Source organism: Elephas maximus, chromosome 12 (assembly GCF_024166365.1).
Source record: "Elephas maximus indicus isolate mEleMax1 chromosome 12, mEleMax1 primary haplotype, whole genome shotgun sequence".
Lineage (NCBI taxonomy): Eukaryota > Metazoa > Chordata > Mammalia > Proboscidea > Elephantidae > Elephas > Elephas maximus.
The window spans coordinates 25385670-25403720 of NC_064830.1; the positions used below are offsets into that span (position 1 = coordinate 25385670).

The 18051-nt window shown below is 44.3% G+C and overlaps 1 protein-coding gene across 1 annotated transcript in view; it reads right to left on the reverse strand.

Annotated features, from left to right (window-relative positions):
* The window catches only part of PDIA6 (protein disulfide isomerase family A member 6), a 39688-nt gene extending 32986 nt beyond the window's left edge, over positions 1 to 6702 (reverse strand). The window contains exon 1 of the mRNA XM_049902881.1: positions 6600 to 6702. Coding sequence (XP_049758838.1) covers positions 6600 to 6618 — 19 coding nt within the window. The 5' untranslated portion in view covers positions 6619 to 6702. The remainder of the gene's footprint in view (positions 1 to 6599) is intronic.
* Between the last annotated feature and the right edge of the window lie 11349 nt (positions 6703 to 18051).

The following is an 18051-nucleotide window of genomic DNA, read 5'->3' on the forward strand; positions in this document are numbered from 1 at the left end:
TCCTACTCCTTGGAATATATCCTAGAGAAATAAGAGCCTTTACACGAACAGATATATGCACACCCATGTTCACTGCTACACTGTTTACAATAGCAAAAAGTTGGAAGCAGCTAAGGTGCCCACCAACAGATGAATGGATAAATAATGGTATACTCACACAATGGAATACTACGCATCAATAAAGAACAGTGAGGAATCTGTGAAACATTTTATAACATGGTGGAATCTGGAAGGCATTATGCTGAGTGAAATTAGTCAGTTGCAAAAGGACAAATATTGTATAAGACCACTATTATAAGAACTCGAGAAATAGTTTAAACAGAGAAGAAAATATTCTTTGATGGTTACGAGAAGGAGGAGGGAAGGAGGGGTGGAGAGGGGTAATCACTAATTAGATAGTAGACAGAACTACTTTAGGTGAAGGGAAAGACAACACACAATACAGGCAAAGTCAGCACAACTGGACTAAACCAAAAGCAAAGAAGTTTCCAGAATAAACTGAATGCTTTGAAGGCCAGCGTAGCAGGAGCGGGGGTTTGGGGACCATGGTTTCAGGGGACACCTAAGTCAACTGGCATAATAAAATCTATTAAGAAAACATTCTGCATCCCACTTTGGAGAGCAGTGTCTGAGGTCTTAAATGCTAGCAAGTGGCCATCTAAGATGCATCAGTTGGTCTCAACCCACCTGGAGCAAAGGAAAACGAAGAACGCCAAGGGCACAAGGTAATTACAAGCCCAAGAGACAGAAAGGGCCACATAAACCAGAGACTACATCAGCCTGAGACCAGAAGAACTAGACGGTGCCCAGCCACAACCGATGACTGCCCTGACAGGAACAGAAGAGAGAATCCCTGAAGGAGCAGCAGAGCAGTGGGATGCAGACCCCAAATTTTCGTAAAAAGACCAGACTTAATGGTCTGACTGAGACTAGAAGGACCCCGGTGGTCATGGCTCCCAGACCTTCTGTTAGCCCAGGACAGGAACCATTCCCAAAGCCAACTCTTCAGACAGGGATTGGACTGGACAATGGGATAAAAAAAGATGCTGGTCAAGAATGAGCTTCTTGGATCAAGTAGACACTTGAGACTATGTTGCCATCTCCTATCTGGAGGGCAGATGAGGGCACAGGGGGTTAGAAGCTGGCAGAATGCTCACGAAAAGAGAAAGTGGAGGGAAGAGGCGGGCTGTCTCATTGGGGGAGAGAGCAATTAGGAGTATATAACCCAGTGCCGTCAAGGAGTATACAGCAAGGTGTATATAAATGTTTGTATGAGAAACTGACTTGATTTGTAAACTTTCACTGAAAGCACAGTAAAAATTAAAAACCCAATGATAAAGTTCTTCTGCAAGGTGTGTACACCAATGTTAACTGTCCTGCTGCCAAAGCCTCCATTTTAAATAGCACTCTCAAATACGACAGATCACTTGATCAGCATTACTATCTAGAAAGTGGAATTATCCTCATTTTGCAAATGAAGAAACAAAGGCAGGAGGAGATCAAGTGGTTTGTCAATGGCCACACATATAATCAGCAGTGAAGTTGCTAGGTGGAGTAAATGGTTAAGCACTTGGTTATTAAACAAAAGCTTGTTGGTTCAAACCCACCCAGTGGCACCCTGGAAGAGAAGCCTGGAGATGTGCTTCGAGAAAGTCACAGCCACAAAAACTCTACATGGGGCAGTTCTTTTCTTAAACACATGGGGTCACCATAAATTGCAATCAACTTGAGAGGACCTGGGTTTTTTTTCTTTTGTACAGTCAGTGGCAATCCAGCCTTCTGATTCCTATTTCCAAACTTTTTCTATTAAATCATGCTTTGTAAGAGCTCAAAATAAAATGGTTTGTGTCATGGACATGAATAAACAATTACGTACATTATTCAAGGATATTGCATTTAAATTACAGATACTGCTAATATTCTAGAACCATATGAAATAAACCTATGAAGCCACTTAAAGGGTTTAACATGCAGGGGGTATGATCGAATTTGCTTTCTAGAAAGATTCTTCTGCTGCCACGCGGAGAGTGGATTGGAGAAATTAAAGTGGAAAAATCCAGAGTGGTTGTCACATAAACAAAGGGAAAGATGGAATGGGCAACAGTTAAGGATTACTAGTGGGCATGTACTAAGGATGGAGCCCTGATGGCGCCGTGGTTAAAGCACTCAGCTGCTAACTGAAAGGTAAGCAAGCAATTTGAGCCCACCAAGAGAAAAATGTGGCAGTCTGCTCCCGTAAAGATTTACAGCCTTGGAAACCTTATGGGGCAGTTCTACTGTCCTGTAGGGTCACCGTGAGTCAGAATTGACTCAGTGGCAATTAGTTTGGTTTGGGGCTTTTTTTGGTTATAGGGAGGTAACTCAGAATAGACTAAAAACTGCCTATTGGATTTGGTCATTGGTGAGTGGCAGTTATAGTGTAGTGAAAATAAGCAGCAGCCAGCGTGCAGTGGACTGAAGAGAGTAAGGGGGAACAAGTCAGAGAGAACAATACAGATAACTCTACAAACAAGTTTCATTACAAACAGCAGAAGAGATCAAGTAAATGTGGGCAGAAGAAAGGTTTCTTTTTAAAGACGGGAGTGACCTAAGCACAAAGGGAAGAAATATGCAGAGAGGGAGAAGCTAAAGTACAGAGAATAACCAATTGAACAAAATGCCCAGAGTTAGAAGGAGGAAATGCACGGTCAGCGAAGGAGTACCCTTTGACAGGATGATCTCCTATTCCATTTCAAGAGGTGGAAAACAATGTGTGTGGATGGACATAAGATCAACCGAAGGGGTCTGCTCCCTCAACAACTGACTTGTCCAATATGGCGGCCACTAGCCACACACAGCTATCCCAACTGAGATGCGCTGTAAGTGTAAAGAGCACACTGAATTACCAAGGTTTGGTAGGGAGGGGGAAAAAAAGTAAAACACCTCATTAATATTCTTACACTGATTATATGTTACAATGGTAATATTTTTGCTATGTTGGATACAGGATGGTGCAGGACCAGGCGGTGTTTTGTTCTTTTGTACACAGGGTTGCTATGAGTGGGAATCAACTCAACGGCACCTAACAACAGCGACATTGGATGTATCTATTAGATATATAAATATTAGATATATAAACACATATTAAAATTAATTTTACCGGTTTCTTCTTGCCTTTCTAAATATGGTTACTTGCAAATCACACATAATTTGCATTCCATTTCTCTTGGCGAGCTTGAGCTGCTCTTTTTACTGCCACAGGATATGTTAAGTAGAATGCTACATGTTTAACGAAGCAAGTAATCAAGAGCCTAAGCAAGTCAGTTCAAACCATGAATAAGTCTGAAAGCAATGCTGGTCTTCGATAAACCTCTGCGGTGATTACTACTTTTAAAGACTCTTTTTTTGTAAACTTGATGTGCTGAAACCCCGGTGGTGAAGTGGTTAAGTTCTATGGCTGCTAACCAAGAGTTTGGCAGTTTGAATCTGACAAGCACTCCTTGGAAATTCTGTGGGGCAGTTCTACTCCATCCTACAGGGTCACTATAAGTCAGAATCGACTCAACAGCAGTGGGGTTTTTTTTTTTTTGTTTGATATGTACTGATACTAATTCAATCCATTGAGCACACTGTGAAAATTTTAAAAATGGAAAAAGAAGAAAAGCCATCAACTGTCTCACCAGAATAAGCGATTAATATTTTTGTGAAGAGTCTTACTGACATCTCTTTATGCATATACAGAAGCCTAAAATTTTACTGTTATATTTATATAAATGGGATCCTACTATACACAGCCTTATCTAATCTTTTCATTCAAAAATAAGTTAGTCATTTTCCACATAAGTAACTATGGATTACTTATTACCCCCCGTAACTCGTGGCTTGTGTTGCCAATCCACTACTGACAGATGTTTTGATTATTTCCAGCTTTTCACCAGTTAACGGTCCAATGCTGAAAAGTAGTATACTTTTTTCCCCTTAAATGAATACGATTATTTCCTTAAGGGGAGTTCTTACAAGGGGTGATCGGGAGGTATGGCTAACATTTTGTCGTACTCGTATGTTCAACTATCCTCCAGAAAGTGGCATTTTTACCTTTGGGGGGGGAGACAAAAACAAAATAATAACAATAATAGCTAACATTTATGAGGCACTTATTAGGTACCAGGCATTGTTCTAAACTTTCTGAATTATTAGCTCATTAAATAACCCTATGTGGTGTGTAACATCATACCCATTTTACAGAACAAGTAACTTCCTCAAGGTCACATAATTAGAAACAGCCCAAACAGGGTTATGCGAGCCAAATTTCTAAGGAATGGACTGGAGAATAGAGTAGTATAGTCCCATGGAGGGTCATTAGGTTCTTCCCCTTCTCCTGCCAATCAGGGACAGCAATAAACAACGCACTTTCCTCTTTGGGTTGTTTCAAGCAGGATGGGGCCTCCTAGAGATGGACTATGATTTTTTTTTTTTCCTCCAGGAATGTGCTTCCTTTCTATATTAAGATGGTTAAGATTACTGATACTCAGAACATGGCCTTGGACAATTTTTTTCTAGTAATGGACTTTTGTTAATTTTACCTAATGCTCAGCAGAGCATCCCCTACTTCTAAGTGGCTGCCCAATGAAAATGTCTTGATAAAAGTTTGAAACCTCAATTCCTTAAAAGGTAATAAGACCTAGTACAATTAATAACGGACTCAAGCAGAAAGAACAAATAGAAGATGTGTGAATTCTGACAGTATAAAAGTAGCCAAGAATTCCCCAATCCCAAGTCCCCAAAACAAAAAAAAAGCCCTGGGCTCATTTAAGATGATGAAGTAGGTCAATGCTGACCAACAATGTTCTGTTTCTAAAATTCACATCGACATTCCCACTCACTGATAATAAGCACCAACGGGCAATTCTGGAACAGCTATACAGGCAGATGGTTTTGCCATCTGTAGCTTCCCATTCCTCCATAGTATTGAAGGATGTTATAAATCCACGTCAGTAACATCTCTGTTCCACCCACACCTGCCAGCAAGAGTACATGGTCCCAAAGCAGTCATCCAAGAATCCAAGATGGTTTCCCAAAAGGCTGACTACATTTATTAAAATAACAAGTTCACAGAATCTCAGACTCTTCTGGAACCTAGTCTGAATTCACTCGCAGGAAACTAAACTGTCACTAAAATCGTTTTCCTTCATCTACTCTGTACAGTAGTAACTGCAAACATTTCTTTACATGTATTAATTCATTAATCCTCAGAACAAACTCTATGGAGTACTATTATCTATCCTGTTTAACGGATGAAACAGCACTGGCACAGAGGAGTTAAGCAACTTGCTCCCAGTCAGTCACACAGCGAGTAAATGGGGGAGAAAAGGGGCTGGGATTCAAACTCACACGATGGGCTCAAGATCCATAGTGTGCTGTCAAGGAGTGTTAACAGTGCCTTGGATATGGAAAAGGCAAGCCTACGCCCTCAAACTGTCCTCACCATAGTTTGCAATACAGAGATTTACCTAAGTCATTAAAGTCTGGGCTCAATTCAGTTTTCCAAAAGTTCGATCATATTTAAAGTACTCTTGCATCTCAAGAGCCGCTTTCTAACGAAACTATCAGTCTTATTTCAGAACTGAGTTCTAATATTTCAGTTTTTCCTAAATGTAGTTAGCGAAGAGCAAGGTCTTCCCTTTTGGCTTAAATCCAAACACCCGTGAAGCGGGATGTGGCCCAAATGAACCTCCCCCATGAATGAAACCATTAGCTGGACTTAACGGTTCAAAAGCAGCTCCCTGATTTGGCTGCTTCTCTCTTCAACCACAAAACTTGAAAACTGCTGACGATCGGACCGCTCCAATGTCCCCTCTTCACTAGGAGTCCACCACCCGGCACTAGGACCCTGGCCACGAAAACCCATCTCCTGGGGGTGCACCTACTTCCAAAGTCGGCATGGGCCGGAGCGCGCCCCTTCCCCTCCTCCATTCCCTCCCGCGCCCTAAAACACCGCGGAGTTTAGGGGAAGGGAATTCACACGCTCAGGGCCCACGCCGTGCGGGCTCCGTAGAGTACAATGGTCTCCTCCCCAGACACGCTCTCACGCCCATACTCCTCGCAGGTTCGGTCTGCGGAAGCCCCCTGCACCCAAGGGCGCTCGCACCCTCCCAACGCTCGCCCCGACTCCGGCCGCACCGAGTCCAGGCAAAGGAAAGCTGATCTCTCCGACTGGAAAGCCTCGCAGGGGAAACTTTGCTCAAGGGCAGCCCCCGCTCTTCCCCGCGGGACTTCCCCTACCCACCCCCCACCAGGACACAAAGGCGAGGTCCCTCCCGAGTGGGTTGGGCCCGGCGAACCCCCGCCTCAACGCGGGCTTGGCCGAAGCAACGCACCCACCCTCAGGACTGGCCGGGGAAGGGAAGCCCGCGTGCCTGGAGCGCCGGCTGAGGCGCGTCCCCTCCGCTGCCCGGGCACCCCGGGCTAGGCCCCGCCGCTCCCTGCTTCACCCAGCTCGAGGCCCGCCGTGTGAGAGTTGGGGGCCCTCCTGGACTTCAGCCCTCTGGGACTAGGAGGCCCCCCACGCCGCCCTTCGTTGTCCCAAGGCGACAGTACGCGACGCCGGGCCCCGCGCCTACCGAGCACCAGGCGAGCCATGCTGAGTGCCCCGGGTCCAGTCCCGCTCTGCCGCCGCTAGAGCTCCGCCGCGCGCCGCGCCCCCGCCGCCCGAAGTCCCCGCCCTCGGCCCAGCTAGGTAGGCAGAGGGGCGGGCCCGCGGCCAGGGGGCGGGCCGGAAGGCGCTCGCCAAGCCGTGGCCGCAGCTCATTGGTCCAGGTGGCCTTCGCTCGTATGCATAGCCAATGGGAGGTGGCCGGGTAGAGGTAACCGGTTTGGTTTTTTTTTTCGCGGGGAGGGAAGTGGAAAGCGGCGGAAGGAGGGACTTGTCTGAGGGGAGTGCTGACCAGCCTCTCCTCTGGTCTCTCGGATCCGTGTCTCCCAGAATTTCCTGGGAAAAAAAAATTTTTTTTTTTTTTTGGTACTGGCTGTATTTGCTTTTCACCGTTGGAGTCCAGTACTTGGTTTTCTTATTTCTCAGTTCCTATTCTTTTTCCCCTCTTGGCGCTAACGTGCCTCTTTCCAGTCCCCGCTCATCCCTCGCCTCCCGCCACCCTTTCCTCATCCTCCTTGTCCCGAGGAGAATAACTTTCTTTGGGTCCTCAGTGCATCCAGGGCTTTATTAAATGCCATATTAATTCCCCTTGTGTCCAGTCAGGTATTCAGTCAAAAAACACTTGCTATACGCTAGTCGTGCAACATAATTCGACAAATATTTATTTGGTTGAATTACTTTGAAAGTTCCATGTGCAGGCACATTGCAGTGTGCAAAGCCTTTCACATGTATGACCTCGTTCTCTGTAGGGCTTAAGCTGTGGGGCTTAAGCTTCAGGGCTCCTCGCTTACAGGGTTCCCTACTTTGCCCTTGGAAGGGCCATAGCAATGTGTTCATGTGGTCAGATGTTTTGTAAAATTCGCAAAAGTAGAATTTTTTAAAGCACAACAGGTTAACCGCTGTATCTTTCCACTTTGGTTTCCTCTCCTGTGTTTGGAGTGCTGGTCTTGGGCATTTCGTTTTTGTGTTAGTCAATTCTCCACAGTGCATAACGCATAAAACAGCTCTGGCTCTGGCCAAAACATTTACTGGGCAGAGTAGGGCCCAGAAGCAGTGGTGGCTGGCAGAACCTCCTGAAGGAAGTGGCACTAGAACTGAGTTTGAAAGAAGGCTTGCCATACAAAGAGGGGAATGTCATTCCAAGTACACAGAGCACAGGGCGTGAAGAAGGCACAGTGGGGTGAAACTACCGTATAAGTTCATTATAGCTAGAATGTTGAGTGTTAGGTAAGACACCCTGAGAGATGAAGATGTGGTTCTGGGGAGGCTTGTGTGACATGGTGAGGCATTCAGATCTTATGTAGGCAGGGCTGTGTTGCTCCCTAATTTTTGATTCTCTAAGAGTTCTTTGCTTTATTGATGCTGTTGTAAAATCTTCTAGGATTTGGCGTGTCAGAGTAGTCAATGATGGCCTCTAAAACAACCCTAAAATCTTAGTGGCTTTTACAATAATGGTTTGTTTCTTGCTTGGTGTTATGGATTGAATTGTGTCCCCAAAAAGTATGTGCTGTAAATCCTAACCCCCTATATCTGTGGTTATAGTCCCATTTGGGAATGGAGTTTTCTTTGATTCGTAGTATTTGATTAAGCAGTATTAGTGTAGGGTATGGTTTCAGTCAATCTTTAGATATAAAAGAGCAGATTAAGCAAGCAAGAACAAATAGAGGGGAAAACACCACATGATTGCCAAGGAACCTAGGAACAGAAGCTAGAAAGAGACAAAGATCTTCCCTTAGAGCAGACAGAGAGAGTCTTCCCCTAGAGCCCACGCCCTGAATGGGGACTTCTAGACTCCTAAACTGTGAGAAAATAAATTGCTGTTCATTAAAGCCACCAACTTGTGGTATTTCTGCTGTAGCAGCTCTAGATTGCTAAGACACTTGAGTAGCAGCCTTCCAGTCCTTGGGTGGCACAAACAGTTTGCCCCTGACTACTAATCTAAAGGCTGACAGTTTAAACCTACCCAGCAGCACTACAGAAGAAAGGCCTGGCAATCTGTTTCTATAAAGATTACAGCCAAGAAGACCCTATGAAACAGTTCTACTCTGTAGCACATGAGATCACCATGAGTTGGAATCGGCTTGATGAGATTGGGCTTAGGTTTAGCAGCCTTCCATGTGATGACTCAGGGACCCTGGCCCTTGCAGTGCCACCATCTTATAAAACATGCACCCTCAACACAGGAGATATGGCCTCCAATGGGGAAAAAATTGGTTTTTGGGGGGTGAAAAAATCTTGGCTATCACCAGGGTCAAGTTATATAAACAGATGTACAGTATATCTATCTGAGTATTACCATTTCATGGGGGTGAGAATGGGGGGTTAGGAAAAAAATCTATAATGGCTCCTTAGGGGAGTGATAATGAAAACAAGTTTTAGAAACACTGTTCTAGGATAATGCTGTCCAATAGAAATATAATGTGAGCCACACATGTAATTTAAAATTTTCTAAAAATTGCCTTAAAAAAGTAAAAAGAAACAGGTGAAATTAATTTTAATAATATATATTTAGCCCCTAATATCCCAAATATGAAACCCTGGTGGCATAATGGTTAAGAGCTACGGCTGCTAACCAAAAGGTTGGCAGTTCGAATCCACCAGGTGCTCCTTGGAAACCGTGAGGGGCAGTTCTACTCTGTCCTATAAGCTCACTATAAGTTGGAATCGACTCGATGGCCATGGGTTTGGTTTTGGTTTATCCCAAATATTACATGTAATCATATAAAAGTGATTAATGAGATATTTTGCATTCTTTTTTTCATATTAAATCTTTGAAACCGGTATGTATTATATACCTGAAGCACATTTCAATTTAGACTGCCACATTTCAAGTAGTCAGTGGCCACATGTAGCTAGTGGCTACTCTTTTGGACAGTACAGTTCTAGAACCTCCTGAGAATCTTCTAGTGGTCCTTTGCATTCAACTTACTCAAGAGCAAAGAGAGAAGAAGGATTGACAGGCCTGGAAGCAGCAAACCTCAGTTCCATCCACCTTCCATTGGACAAAGCCAGTCATGTGGGCCCAATCAACCTGCAAGGCTGGCTAAGAAATATAGTCTTCCTCAGTGTCCAAGAACAGAAAATAGGATTGGTTAGTCCATCCTTTGGCCTCTAAATATCCATGTTACTCTTCCTCCCCACAGAGAACACACTTACTCCCTCCCCGACAGGCTGAACCCAATGTCCCATGCAGTCTTACTCAGTCCTGGATGTCTTGATGATGTGTTGGCCTCTCCATCAGGTCAGGGCATGCATCCTCCTGGTGCAGCAGAGGGTAGAGAGTGTAGAGTAAAACAGAGAGAGAGAGACAGGGTTAGTTCTTCCAAAATACCTATTTATAGTCTAAAGGCAGACTGCACCCTAAGCAAACTCCCCTTTCAACTGATTAATTGATCACATTAGATTACATTACATTATGGAATAGCCACTAGTCTAGTGTTTGGCCAAATCACTGGGAGTCATAGCCCAGTCAAGTTGACCCATAAAATTGACCATCACAGTCTACATCTTGCCAGCTTGGCACCTACACACATCTCCTTCAACCATACATAATCTCCAAATAAAGACAATTACAGTGTCACTTCTGCCTAATGTGAGATAGCTAACATGTGTTACAAAGGAAAACACACTAACCCCTTTAGGTCTTGTATTTTATGATAAGCAATGGGATAAGAGAGGGAAGAAAACAAAGATATTTTCTGTTGCTATATATATGTGTGAAGCCCTGGTGGTGCATTGGTTAAGAGCTCGGCTGCTAATCAAAAAGGTCAGCAGTTCAAATCCACTAGCTGTTCCCTGGAAACCCTGTGGGGCAGTTCTACTCTGCCCTATAGGGTCACCGTGAGTTGGAATAGACTAGACAGCTATGGGTACACATATGTGCACACACACACAAACATATTAATAACAAAACAAGTAAGAAATACTCATGACAGTTAAGTCCTCGTTTCTGCAATGGGTCACATGGTTGTAGCTAGTGTTTATAACTACCTTCTTCTACTATCCATACCACATTCCCTTTGCCCTTAATAAGCAACTCAGCTGATTGTGATTCTTTGCTGGTGGGATGACCCAAACCTTCGTTCCTGAAGGGTCTAGGCCATGAGTAGTCATGTTGGAATTGGGTTGCTGTAGTTTTCTCATTCATTGTCAAAAAGGACATATCAAGATCTATCCTGAAACACAATGCTGTCAGTGATAGGATAATATACGTACGCATACAAGGAAAACCAGTTAATACTACTGTTATTCAAATTTATGAGCCAACCACTAATGCCAAAGATGAAGAAACTGAAGATTTTTACCAACTTTTGCAGTCTGAAATTGATCAAACATGCAATCAAGATGCATTGATGATTACTGGTGATTAGAATGGGAAACTTGGAAACAAAGAAGAAGGAGCTGTGGTTGGAAAATATGGCCTTGGTGAGAGAAATGAAATTGAAGATCCCATGATAGAATTTTGCAAGACCACCAACTTATTCATTGCAAATACCTTTTTCAACAGCATAAATGGTGACTATGTATGTGGACCTTGCCGGATGAAATATTCAGGAATCAAATCGACTACATTTGTGGAAAGAGATGATGGAGAAACTCAAATATCAGTCAGAACAAGGCCAGGGGCCGACTGCAGAACAGACCATCAATTTCTCATCTGCAAGTTCAAGTTGAAACTGAAGAAAATTAAAAAAAAAAAGGCCAAGAGCTGAAGAACAACCTTTAGTATATCCCACCTGAATTTAAAGACCATCTCAAGAATAGATTTGACACACTGAACATTAATGACAGAAGATCAGATGAGTTGTGGGATAATGTCAAGGACATCATACATAAAGAAAGCAAAAGGTCATTGAAAAGAAAGAGAAAAAAAAGACCCAATGATGTCAGAAGAGACTCTGAAACTTGCTCTTGAATGTAGAGTAGCTAAAGTGAAAGGAAGAAACGATGATGTAAAAGAGCTAAAAAGAAGATTTCAAAGGGTAGCTTGAAAAGATAAAGTAAAGTATTATACTGAAATGTAGAAAGACCTGGAGTTAGAAAACCAAAAGGGAAGAACACTTACTTGTGCTCATGCGGAACCTATATATACACCAAGAGGCACTGTTGAAACAAGTGGATACTGTGTGGTTTAAAGTCAGGAAAGGTGTATGTCATGGTTGTATCCTTTCACCATGCTTATTCAGTCCTTATGCTGAGCAAATAATCTGAGTAGCTGGACAATATGAAGAAGAACGTGGCGTCAGGATTGCAGGAAGACTTGTTAGCAAACTATGATATGCAGATGACACAACCTTGCTTGCTGAAAGCAAAGTGGACTTGAAGCACTTACTGATGAAGATCTTAATATAAAACAAAAATTCTCACAACTGGACCAATAAGCAACATCATGATAAAAGGAGAAAAGATTGAAGTTGTCAAGAATTTCATTTTACTTAGATCCATAATCAATGCCCATGGAAGCAGCAATCATGAAATCAAATGATATATTGCACTGGGCAAATTTGTTGCAAAAGCCCTCTTAAAGTGTTAAAAAGCAAAGATGTCACTTCAAGGACTAAGGTGTACATGACCCAAGCCTGAGTATTTTTATTTGCCTCAGATGTATGCTGGACAATGAATAAGGAAGACTGAAGAAGAACTGATGCCTTTGAATTATGGTGTTGGTCAATAATGTTGAATATACCATGGACTGCCAGAAGAACAAACAAATCTCTCTTGGGGTGGTGAGACTTTGTCTCATGTACTGTGGACATGTCTTTAAGAGGGATCAGTTCGAGGAGAAGGACATCATGCCTGGTAGAGGGTCAGTGAAAAAGAGGAAGACCCTCAATGAGATGACTGACACAGTGGCTACAAGAATGGGCTCAAACATAGCAACAATTGTGAGGATGGGAAAGGACTGGGCGGTGTTTCATTCTGTTGTACAAAGGGTCTCTGAGTTGAAACTGGCTCCACTACGGCACCTAACAACAGCAAGTTTTCCACTGACTTTAATCACAGGGCAAGATAATACTGAGACACTCTAAGGGATCTCCTGTATTCCAGACATAGTCTTCCTGACTTCCATTGTGTGATTAACAGCCCAATTTCCCCTTGGTAATTAGGTTCAATCACACTATCCAATATAATAACTCCTTTCTTTGCCAGTGATTCAGGGGCATGAGGAGCCCACAGTGGCTGGTGGCATTCTTAAATTTCAGTTCAATGGAATCAGCATTGTGTCTCCCTTTGGAACTAAAAGCATAGGGTTATGGGCAAAAATTTTGCAAATAGATCAGTTGAGGTAACACTGAGTGGTGCCACTCTCATTTCTACCCCTTGATTCCTGGACCCATAAATCCTGGCTACGGGAAAAATAGCACCATATATTAGGTGCTGATTTAAAGCATATGTGGTATCCTAGAGAACATTGCTCCAAAAACCAATTCAGAAAACTCATTCTTAGGATTCTAGGGTTCTGTTCCTCTAGAACCACTCATGGTACCAAAACCACTCTCGTTACTCTATAGAGAAACCCAATTCAACATGACTGCTAATGACCCAGGAACCCTGGTGGCGTAGTGGTTAAGAGCTATGGCTGCTAACCAAAAGGTCGGTGGTTCAAATCCACCAGGCGCTCCTTGGAAACCATATGGGTTCTACTCTGTCCTATAAGGTCGCCACGAGTCAGAATTGAGTCGATGGCAACAGGTTTTCTTTCTTTCTTTTTTTAACTAATGACCCAGACCCTTCAATGAGATGGATGGACGGACGGACGGACGGACGGACGTATATTGATTGATTTCAAGGAATTGGCTTATGCAGTTGGGGGGGCTGGGAAGTCCAAAACCCATAGGTCAGGCAACAGATTGGAGACTCCTGCAGGTTTACAGGATTGTGGGGGATTGGCAAGTCTAAAATCCATAGGTCAGGGAGCAAGTTGGAAACTTCTGTAGGCTTGCGTCCCAAAATCCATAGGTCAGGCGACGGGACAGTGCAGAGTCAAGAAAGAGAGCGAGTTCTGCCAAAATGACTGTTTATAGTCTGGAGGCAGCCCACACCTTAAGGAAACTCCCCTTTCAACTGATCAATTGGTTATGTTAGATTACATTATGGATGGTGATTACATTACACGGCATTAGATTACATTATGGAGCAGCAACGTATTGCATAGATGGTGACTAACATATTGTCTCCTAGGTAATTGTCTGGGCCTTTAGAGATGTCCATGTCCAGTTCCCAGAACTGGTGAATATGTTACATTACGTGACAAAGGAAAATTAAGGTTGCAGATGGAATTATATGAATGTGCTATTTTTATTATTATAATATCCCTCTCATAAGTCAAGGCAGGAAAAAGTAAGAGAACTGCTCAGGCATTATATTATGCAAACACCTGACCCCTGAGGCTTGGATAATGGCAGAAGGAAGACAACTGAGATGACTCCTAGATAGCTCTAGAAAATGAAGTAGAAGAACTGACAGGTTCATTGTATGGTAATACACAGCTCTCTCCTAGGAGCTCTTTAAAATCATCACCACAATCTGAATCCTGACAAACATTTTGTGGTGAATGTATAGTCTCAAATGTTTTAGGCTGGGTTCTCTAGAGAAGCAAAACCAGTGAACCATATACAGAGAGACAGACAGAGAAAGAAAAAGTGGCAGACAGAGGGGGAAGGGAGGGAGGGAGACAGAGAGAGATTTATCTCCAGGAAATGGCTCACACGGTTGTAGAGTCTGCCAAGTCCCAAGTCAATGGGCCAGGAGTCAGGTTGGAGGCTTCTCCTCACTCACGCAACTGCAGAGGCTGATGAACCCAAGATCAGCAGGTCAGATGGCAGGCTGCTGGCTTACAGGCTGTGGAGGCTTACGAATCCCAAGATCGGCAGAGAATACAGCAGGCCACTGGCTCAAGTCCCAAGAACTGGAGGCCAGCAAGATTTGCCAGAAGTCCTCATATATTGGATGTAGGCCACACCCCCGAGGAAACTCCCCTTACAACTGATTGACTGATCACAGTAGATCAGATCATGGAGGTGATTGCATGATATCACAAAACAGAGGATGATTACATCATTACATTACTGCCAAACCACTGAGAATCATGGCCCAGCCAAGTTGACACACAACCTTAACCATCACACCATCTGAGAGTCCTTTGCAAGGAAATACTTTTTCCCGTTGTTCTGTTGTTATTAAAAGAGTAGGAGAAAATAACACATGCATAACTTGATTGCAGAACATCCAAAACCAGTCCCCTCCCCTGGATCCCCACAGCCACAAGTTGATGAATGTCTAAAAATAAAAAAAAACCAAACTTACTGCCCTTGAGTCGATTCTGACTCTTAGGGACCCTATAGGACTGAGTAGAACTGCTTCATAGGGTTTCCAAGGAGCAGCTGGTAAATTTCAACTGTCATCCTTTTTGTTCGCAGCTGAGCTCTTAACCACCATGCCACTAGGCAATCTATAAATGACATGGTCACTGCCATTGTAGCATACTCTGAACTCTGTGCCCTTGGTAATTTTTTTTCTTCTTTTCTCGTGACACCTTTGCTGGTTTTTTTCTTTCCTTAATTGTCAGACTTTAAAAACCAATTTCTATGCTGAGACAAGAAGCCCTGGCCAATGCCCCAAAACTCTGGGTAGAGATTGGTCTAAACACGTTCTAAGAAAAACCATGAGTCAACTCTGACTCATGGTGACACCGTGTATGTCAGAGTAGGGTTTTCAATGGCTGATTTTTCAGCAGTAGATTTGCCAGGCCACCAGGCCTTTCTTCCAAGGTGCTTCTCAAACTTGAGCAAGTACACAAATCACCTGGGGCACTTGTGAAACTACAGATTCTGATTCTGTTGGTCTGGTTTGAAGCTTGAGATTCTGTATTTCTAACAAGCTCTGGGGAGACGATGATGCTGCTGGTCTTAGGACCACACTTAGCAAAGCTCAAGAGACCCCCCTCTTGCCTCAATGTTCCTCCCAGGGGTTTTTCTTTAGTCTGTCTGTGACAAAGGACTGCCTCCCTTCCCTTTTTCAGGACTAAGGTGCCCGGCCATTCCCCTTCCTTTCCAACTTGCTCTCAGAAAACAACTCCTCCATAGTTCATTCCCAGGCCTGGGAATGGGGGGTGGGGTGGAGGGTGTGACAATAGGCTGAAAGCTGCGACCTCCTCTTTTCCCCAGCCAGTCAACCACCAAGGCCGGCTGATTACTCTGTCTCCTAAATGTCTCTAGAAACCTCTCCTTTTCCCCCTCCGTCCAGGCCCTAGACCAGTTCTCACCCTCTCTTGCCTGGATTACAAAGAATAGCTTCCAGGTTGGTTCCTTGGCTTCCTTTCTTGCTCCCCTCCATTCCACCCTACACACCACATCCAAAGATCTTCCTACAATGCAAACCTGATCACCTCACCCACTCCCTTGCTTAACACCCTTCAATAACAATGGCTAACAATCGGGGGAACACGCCCTGGGGCATATGTGCAAAGTGTTCATGGATTGTCTCATTAAAGCCTGGCAGCAATCCTGCCAGGAAGCTACGGTAGTGTCCCTATTTACAACCAAGGAGACTGAAGCTCAGAGAGGTTGAGTAACTTGCTGCTATGAACTGAATTCCATTCCTCCAAATATGTGTTAGGTTAACCCCATGTACCTCCGCCTCATCCCCGCAGCCAGCCAATCATTGGCTGATTACTCTGTCTTCTAAATGTCTCTAGAATCATCTCCTCTTGGCATGCAATCTAACCTAATCTAATGTTATCACCTTCTACAGTGCAATCTATAAACGGAGGTCATACCAATGCAGGGTGGGCCCTAAACCTCATCACTTCTGAGTTATAGAAATAGAAGTAGAGACACAGGGGCACCTATGCACACAGGCAGACGCTACGTGAGGATTGCTAAGAACCAAGGAACGCCCGGGGCCACTGACAAGGAAGGGATAGACATGGACGAGACCCCAATTTGGCTTTTTCCAGAATGGGGAAAAAATAAATTTCTGTTCTTTAAAGTCCCCAACTGGTGGTGCATCTGTTACAGAACACTAGGAAACTAAGACACTTGCCTAAGCACACACAGGCAGTAAGGGCAAGAGGGGTGTGTCCCCAAGCTTGCCTGCCTCCAGGCCCCATGTCTCCTTCTCCATGCTATACTGCCCCTCCTCTCCTGGGGCTTGCTCTGCTTTCAGGAAAGTCTGGCCACCTGGACGCAGTCGCCATGGCCCTCCATGTCTGCTTTCTCTCTATCGTCCCCGCCTCATCCCTGGCCTCTATGCACCCCCATTACACTCGCAGGTCCTAGAACTGGCTGACCTCTCTCTCTCAGTTGCTTGCCTCTGAATATTCTGCTGGCTCTGTGGGAGGCACCCTTCTCTTCCCATTTCTTTGCTTGGCTACTTCTATTGATTCTTCCAGACTCAGTTGAGAAGTTACTCCTCTGGGCTCTCATTGCACTGAGGGCTTCTCTTTATCAGAATACTAAGCATTCTGCAGTATAATCTGTTATTTTCTTCCTTGGCCTTTCTGTGGGCTGTGTGCTCCTTGGGACCAGTGACTGTGCCTAGCACAGAACCTGGCATAATTAGCTTGTTTGTATGCATTTTGTTTTCATGAAGAGAAGAAATGTCTGATTGACAGGTACCTCGGTGTACTGTTCGGAAGCCTGTTCGCGTAGCGTGTGATTCATAAAGGTGTGTACACCCCACTGTTCATGCTACACCTCAGGAGTACAGCTGGTGCCCTGGGATATTTAGCATGCTGTTATGTCTTGCCCCCAAGATCAGTTCTGAGGCTGAGGCAGATTGATACAGGTACCACACAGGTCCTGGAAGGCATGGGACGGGTTGGTCACTTTTGCTTATCCTTTGTTTCCGTCGAGTTGATTTTGACTCATGGCGACTCCATGTGTGCAGAGTAGAACTGATCCATAGGGTTTTCAAGACCTTTCAGAAACAGATTGCCAGGCCTGTCTTCCAAGGCGCCTCCGGGTGGATTCGCGCTGCCAATCTTTTGACTAGTAGACAACGTAACAAGCGCTTAACCGTTTGCTCTATTCAGAAACTCCCATTTCACTTCGAAAGGCTCGTTCTGAGAAGGATTTCCTAATGCATCGGGCCTGGAGAGGCTGGGGTCAGCTCACGACCTGGAGTTCTACAGCCTCCGTCCTTAGTGCTGTGATGTCTGTGGTGGTCTATGTGGGCAAAGTAAGGCAGGGCCCACAAGCTTAAAGAGAAAGGAAATGAGTGGTCATCTGAGAGTGACAGTGATTAAATTCATACATAATAAGAGGAAAAGAATGACCTTTTAGGCCCAGAGGAAAAGGTCTCGCTGTAATTTAATCATTGGTAGCAGTGTATTTGAAGGATTCTGGTGGTACAGTAGTTAAAGCTCTTAGCTGCTAACTGAAGGGTCATCCGTTTGAACCTACCAGCTGCTCCACGGG